This window comes from Lontra canadensis, unplaced genomic scaffold (assembly GCF_010015895.1).
Source record: "Lontra canadensis isolate GAN:19392208 unplaced genomic scaffold, GSC_riverotter_1.0 scaffold108, whole genome shotgun sequence".
NCBI classification, from domain to species: domain Eukaryota; kingdom Metazoa; phylum Chordata; class Mammalia; order Carnivora; family Mustelidae; genus Lontra; species Lontra canadensis.
The window spans coordinates 1,158,931-1,165,220 of NW_022631102.1; the positions used below are offsets into that span (position 1 = coordinate 1,158,931).

Sequence of the window (6,290 nt, forward strand, 5' to 3'; positions counted from 1 at the left end):
ATGCCACTTTGGGGCTGGATGAAGTGGCCAAAACAGGACTCCCACAAACCCACACGCTACCCCGGCTCCGAAGCCGCAACGAAGACTCTGCTTCGGGAACTGAAGTGGCATCTGCGGGAGCGAGAGGGGTTAATACAAGAGATCGAAAATGAACAGAAAGTGAGAAAAACAGGTGTGGATTACAGCTGGCTGAGAAACTACCAGAATCCCCACACGACCATCCCAGCTACCGAACAAGGACAACTTGAAGTCCTTTGCTCCCAAGTTCAGCCTTGTCAAACTGGAACTATTCTCAGCAGGTAAAAATACTATGTTTTCTTTTGTGGTATTTTGCTACTGTCGAGTCTAAGTTCCTCGTACAGCTAGACTGAAACTGTATTGTATCATGTAAATTCTTTAATGGTGGGTATCAAAAACCCAGAACCAAAATCCCCAAGGACAGACTGGCTAGGAAATACTTTTAAGTCATATGCAAATTTCTTTACTAAGATGAATAATTTTAAAGGAATATGCAGATTACGCAAAACGGCGAGCAACTACTATAGGATCACGGTATTTAGGCTGTATTTTGCAGATACAAAGAAACAACAAAAGAAAGTTTCTGAACTGAATACTCATTACTGGTTTCCCCACAGATTTCGAGAAGTTTTAGCAGAAAATGATGTACTGCCATGGGAAATAGTCTACATCTTCAAGCAAGTTCTAAAAGACTTCCTAACCAGTCCTAGCAAAGGTAACCAGCAAGAAGGCCCAGAAGAGTCAGGGAACACAGACTGTCCCATTCCGTCTGTGATCCTGGGGACAAGCTCCAGGAGTTCCGATAAAGACGAAATACCCACGATTTCCAGCTACGTGGACAAAACCACAAAGAACAGGTTCCCAGCGTTCTCACATAGAATATGGAACCTACCCTATTATTACCCATCGAGTTAAGTTACTTATAACCGGAAGAGTTTTTATGGCCATCTTTAGAAGAATTCTTAGTATTAAGAATATGAAAAAGTAATGTGATTTCACGTTTCTCTGTTGCAAAGTCAGATGTTAAGTAGTTTTTAACTATGCATCCTGTCTTAAATAGTGTCCCTTTTTTATCCACCCTAAAAATGCAATGTTTTATTGAACTGTATACTTTTAATTAAAATGATTCCTAAACATTTTGAAAAAAATGTTTGAAGTATTTTCTTATACTTCAAACATCTCACAGGAACAAGTATGGAATTGGACAAATTCTGTGTGAAAATTAGACATTAAGCTGACTTTTATTCTGAAGCTATGCAGAGAATAAAACAAGTGACTGATATGAATCGGACTTTTACGCTATAACACAGAACTGACTCGAGCTCAGTCATTCTCAGCAGGGAAGGGGAAGACGGGCTGTGACAGAGGAAATAATGTGCAGATTAAAGACTAAGGTGTTTTACTCCAACATTCAGATTTGTTACAAATTACATTTTTAATACCAATTAACATTTTGGGAAAGTAAAAAAAAAAAAGAGCTCTATATGGTATCAATAAAAAGAAAGAGAGTGGGTTCATTAAAAATAGCAAATATCCGGGATGCCTGGGTGGCTCAGTGGGTTAAGCCGCTGCCTTCGGCTCAGGTCATGATCCCGAGGTCCTCGGATCGAGTCCCGCATCGGGCTCCTTGCTCAGCGGGGAGCCTGCCTCTCGCACTGCCTCTCTCTCCACCTCTGCCCGCCTCTCTGCCTGTATGTGTGCTTTCCCTCTTTCCGACAAATAAATAAAATCTTAAAAAATAAATAGCAAATATTCTGGGGGGCCTGGGTGGCTCAATCCACTAAGCCTCCGACTCTTGATTTCAGCTCAGGTCATGATATCAGGGTCATGGAATCGAGCCCCAGGTCAGGCTCCCTGCCGGGCAGGAGCCTGCTTAAGATTCTCTCTCCCCCACCCCGCCCCTCCAGTTCTCTCTGAAAATATAGCAAATATTCAGTATGCAAAATTCAGTATTTCATAATTTCATTAAAGTAGGGAAACTAATCATTGGATTTACTTTTTTATGAAGTCCAAGAATCTTTATCATTCTTAAAAATTAAGTCCAAGGTACCCAATATTTACAACTTTATATTTGGAGATTTGTTTTTCCCCCCTCTAAAAGGAAAACTATTCAAGACTAGAATTCAATATCTGCTCCAAAAAAACCCTTCTGACTTGTTTGTTCCTGGCCTCTTAGCCAACACCTACACCATTCTGAAAGGGCCTCAGTTTGGTCTTTAATCCTGTGTCATAAATGGTGTCAGCCAGACCAGAATTTAATAAGACAAGGTAAGTGGAAACACAGCCCGAAGTAGATCTAAAATAAAGACACCTCTCGCTCCTCCTCCCTTTTGATTGTTTTCATGAGCTAACTATGACTCTCTAATCACTATAAAAGCCTCAGAGTAGAAACTGTGGGAGAGCCAAGTACCCCCGGAAGCCCATAACTGCTTACTATCCAGTGAACACAAGATAAACAAGAGTTTTATTATTACTGCCTCATTGGTGGTAAGAAAATTTCTGCTTTAAACAACAGGGAGGGACGCCTGGGTGGCTCAGTGGGTTAAGTGGCTGCCTTCGGCTCAGGTCATGATCCCAGCGTCCTGGGATCGAGTCCCACATCGGGCTCTCTGCTCAGCGGGGAGCCTGCTTCTCCCTTTGCCACTCTGTCTGCCTGTGCACTCGCTCTCTCGCTCTGACAAATAAACAAAATCTTTAAAAAATAAACAAACAACAGGGAGTCTGTGACATGTGGCACTAGAACTGGCCACCTCACCCCACCCCATTAGTGAACACACACCACAAAAAGGCCCCAAACACTCCATTCTCCCCACAAAACACCTCCACCAGCCACCACACAGAAGACGACCAATCCCACCACCCTTCTGAGAGGACCCACTCTCCCTGTCCCGCCGGGAAGAAGAGGACTTTCTTAAGGCCCTCCCGTCCGAAGCTTCCTGCAGCTGCGAAGCGGCAGACAGCTGCACGACCCACCAGCCCGGGAGGAGCACGACCCCCACGCTGCTCCAAGTCCCCATGACACAGTTGCTCAGTCCCAGAACCAGACATTCAGGGCAGCGGAAGAAATGCACGGCACGTGGTATGCAAAGCCTCCATCTCTCACTTCACTCTGGCAATAACCACATTTCCTGCGAGAGCACGGGGGTGATTTAAAACTACAGTTGTTCCGAGAAAATCTACAAACCAAATAGGAATTTTAACACAAGTGACTTCCAGAATATTAACAGCTCCCGCTCTACATGCTGGGCTGCTTAGTCCGTAAAGCTGGCAAGAAGATGAAGGTCAAAAACGTAGGGGGGTGGGCGGCGGTGCGGATGGGGAAGAACAACGCAGCAGAGCTTCAGGCCTGTTCTAGAGAGAGAGACTGGCTCAGGGGCTAAAAGCCCGAGCTAGGAAACCAGTAGCCCCCCTACCCCCGGGCAAGCACCCGCGCAGGGGACACCGGCGAGCTCCGGAGGTCCGCATCTGCAGGAAGCAGATCTTCACGTCTAACCGTGAAGTCACTCGGCCACCGGCCCGGCGCTGTGTGGAGCGCGGCACGCGGCCCCTCATCCAGTGACAGTGCGTAATGTTATTCCCACTTGACAGATGAACGGGCATCCTTGGACGCATCCGCCGGCCTGTCCGGTGTCGGGAACACCAGGCGGGGATGCGCATCTCTCTGTCAGGCCCCGGCACGCCTCCAGCCCCGACTTCCCCTCTGAGCTCCAAAGGCGGTCAAGGGCCCACCTGACACCTCCTCTGGGATGGCCACAGGCAAGCAAAGACGCAGAGGTTTGTTTTCTGGAAGGATAAATAAAAACCAAGAAAGAAACAAAGGAATCAAAACACACACACACAAATGAAAACGCGGCTCTTCAAAACCTTCAGCTCGGAGGGAGCCGCCGGCGCCGAGCCATCCGGCTCTCTGCGCCAGAAACCTCGGCTCCGTCCTGCGGGATGGGGGGCCGAGAGCTCCTCACACACAAGACAGACCGGGGCACGTGGCAAGTGCTTCACAGGAGGAAAAAGTGTTGAAAGAGATTGGAGAGGCGGAGAGAGGTGTGGGAGAGTCTGAGAAGCAAGACGGGCCCGGGGCCGGCGGGAGGCGGTGAGTCGCGGGAGGACACCGGACCGGGCCGGGGGCACTCCGGGTAGAGGGGCCCATGCGGAAGCCGCGAGGCAGAAATGAGCTCCGTGTCCTCCAGACACGGGGAAAATGCCCGCGCGGCCCGAGTGCCGCAGGACACAGGCGGACGCCAGACGGAGGAAGGCCGGCCAGGCCGCGACAGTCTGCGCCTCCGTGTGACGGCAACTGTCCACAGAGAGCTGCACGCCGACCCGAAGGCGCTGAGCGGCGAAGGTTTACTGGAGAATGCGTGCGCTCCACAGACGGGGACCGCGCGGCACGTCCTGTCCGAGCTGCTGGATGAGCCGCTGGGGGCGAGCACGGAGGCGGCTTCCGCCACGGCCCGGGCAACGGGGGCCGCGGTTCGTGCAGTGGCCAAAGCATGAGCGGGGAAGGCTCCTCTTACTCCGGAAACATTTCACAGCGCAGTTGCCAGGATACCGTGATTTTCACCAGCTTGCTCGCCCCCGCACACGCGCACACGCACACACACACCCCTCCTAGGGAAGTCGGCCGTGGTCAAAGCAGGAAGGCGGACCGCGTGACTCGGGGCAGGAGTGGGCAGGAGCCGCGCCGCCTGCAGCGCATCCCAGTCGACAACTGCGGGTCACCAAGGCAGGTCGTTCATGCAAACAAGCGTCTGCGCTCCTACCCTATGTCAGGCCCGGAGCTGGGAAGTGGGGACTTGGTGATAATCTGTTCCCTCAGGAAGCTCTTACGTGGGGAAAACAGCATAAAGCAGTTCCACACAAGTACTAAGGGACGCACACAGGGGTACTAAGCAAACTTGTGTACTTAGAGGAGGGAGGGTCACCCACTTGGTTTTCCTCTGAGCCTTCCCGCGGTCCCTTCTCTCCCTCCTTTATTCGTTTCATCTTGTCAGTCTCTGCACGTTCAAGGGCTCCCGGCCCGGGTCCTTGGACCTCGTCTCCCTCGGCACTCACCCACTAGGATGCACCACCCGCAGTCTGGGTGAGCTCACGGGTCTCAAAGCCTTAAACCGCCAAACACCGGGCTCCAGCCAGGTTTCTGTCCTCGCCGCCCGACTGCCTACACTTACTGTCACCTACTAGTAATGTCAAGTCCGAGCGCTCAGATCAAACTCCTACTGCAGCCCCACACAGCAGCTCCTCCTGCAGCCCTGCCTTTCTCAGAAGACGGCAGCATGTCGCGGCTGCTCAGCCAGAGACCTTGGTGTCGTCCGTGACTGCTTCCCCACTCCCGTTCCGTGTCTGATCCAGACGCAAAGCCCTCGCCTCCGCTGAGGAATCCACGCAGACCACACGCCCGCTTACCGCCTCCACTGTCCCAGTTCCGCTCTAACCCGCCACGCTCTCTCTGCTTGGAAGATGTGTTAGTGAGCGTCTCCGAAGAAACAAAACCAACAGGACGTGCACGTACACAGAGAGACTCGTTTTAAAGAATCAGCTGAGCCAGCAGCCTGGAACCCCAGGAAGGGCGGCAGTCGGAGTCTAAAGAGACTGGGCAGAGTTCCTTCTTGCTTCAGGAGGTCTTCCCTCTAGCCAGGTCTTCAACTGATTTGATAAGGCCCACCCACAGTCTGGAAGGTAATCTGCTTTACTAAAAATCCATCAACTTAAAGGTTAATTTCATCCAAAAAACACCTTCACAGAAACATCCAGGATCATGTTGGCCCAAATACAGGCATGATGGACCAGCCAAGCTGACACATAAAGGAGATGTCACAGATGATACCAAGAGACTCTTCCCTGATGTCCCTGTTTCTGCCCTAGGCCCTCTCTCATCCATTCCACACAGCAGGGATCATTAGAGCCCTAAGTCGTGTCACAGCTCTGCTCAAATCCCCAGAGTGCCCTCCAGCGGTTCTCAGTAGCCTCAGATGAAGCAGTGAAGTCCTCCCTAATTTCAGGGACAGTTCTAGACCCAGCTCCGTTCCTTCTCGGAGCCCCCCATTCTCTCTCACAGCCACTCCACTCTGGCTGCACACAGATACTGAACACTCTAACTAATGGCAAGGGGACCTACCAACTTAAACCCGCTAAACAGACAATAAGGTCTTTAAAAAACCATGGCCTCTGTGAGTGAACAGAAAATAGGAACCCCTGGAGAATAACACATCGTTAACAACTGTGCAAAGCCTACGCTCTGAGAAGCACCAAGGCAAAAAGGGAAAGGTAAGATA

General features: G+C 50.9%; 1 protein-coding gene across 1 annotated transcript; it reads left to right on the forward strand.

The window, feature by feature from the left end:
• On the forward strand, positions 1-1,275 carry RD3L (retinal degeneration 3 like). Its single transcript, XM_032839587.1, has 2 exons — positions 1-299; positions 636-1,275. Exons 1-2 carry the CDS (start codon positions 1-3, stop codon positions 931-933), a joined length of 597 nt encoding a protein of 198 aa, XP_032695478.1. The 3' UTR covers positions 934-1,275.
• Positions 1,276-6,290: the final 5,015 nt, after the last annotated feature.

Bases quoted from the DNA above. Each gene is read 5' to 3' on its own strand.
- RD3L (XM_032839587.1), top strand. From the start codon at position 1: ATGCCACTTTGGGGCTGGATGAAGTGGCCAAAACAGGACTCCCACAAA. The intron at 300-635 runs GTAAAAATACTA...GTTTCCCCACAG, and splicing joins ACTGGAACTATTCTCAGCAG to ATTTCGAGAAGTTTTAGCAG.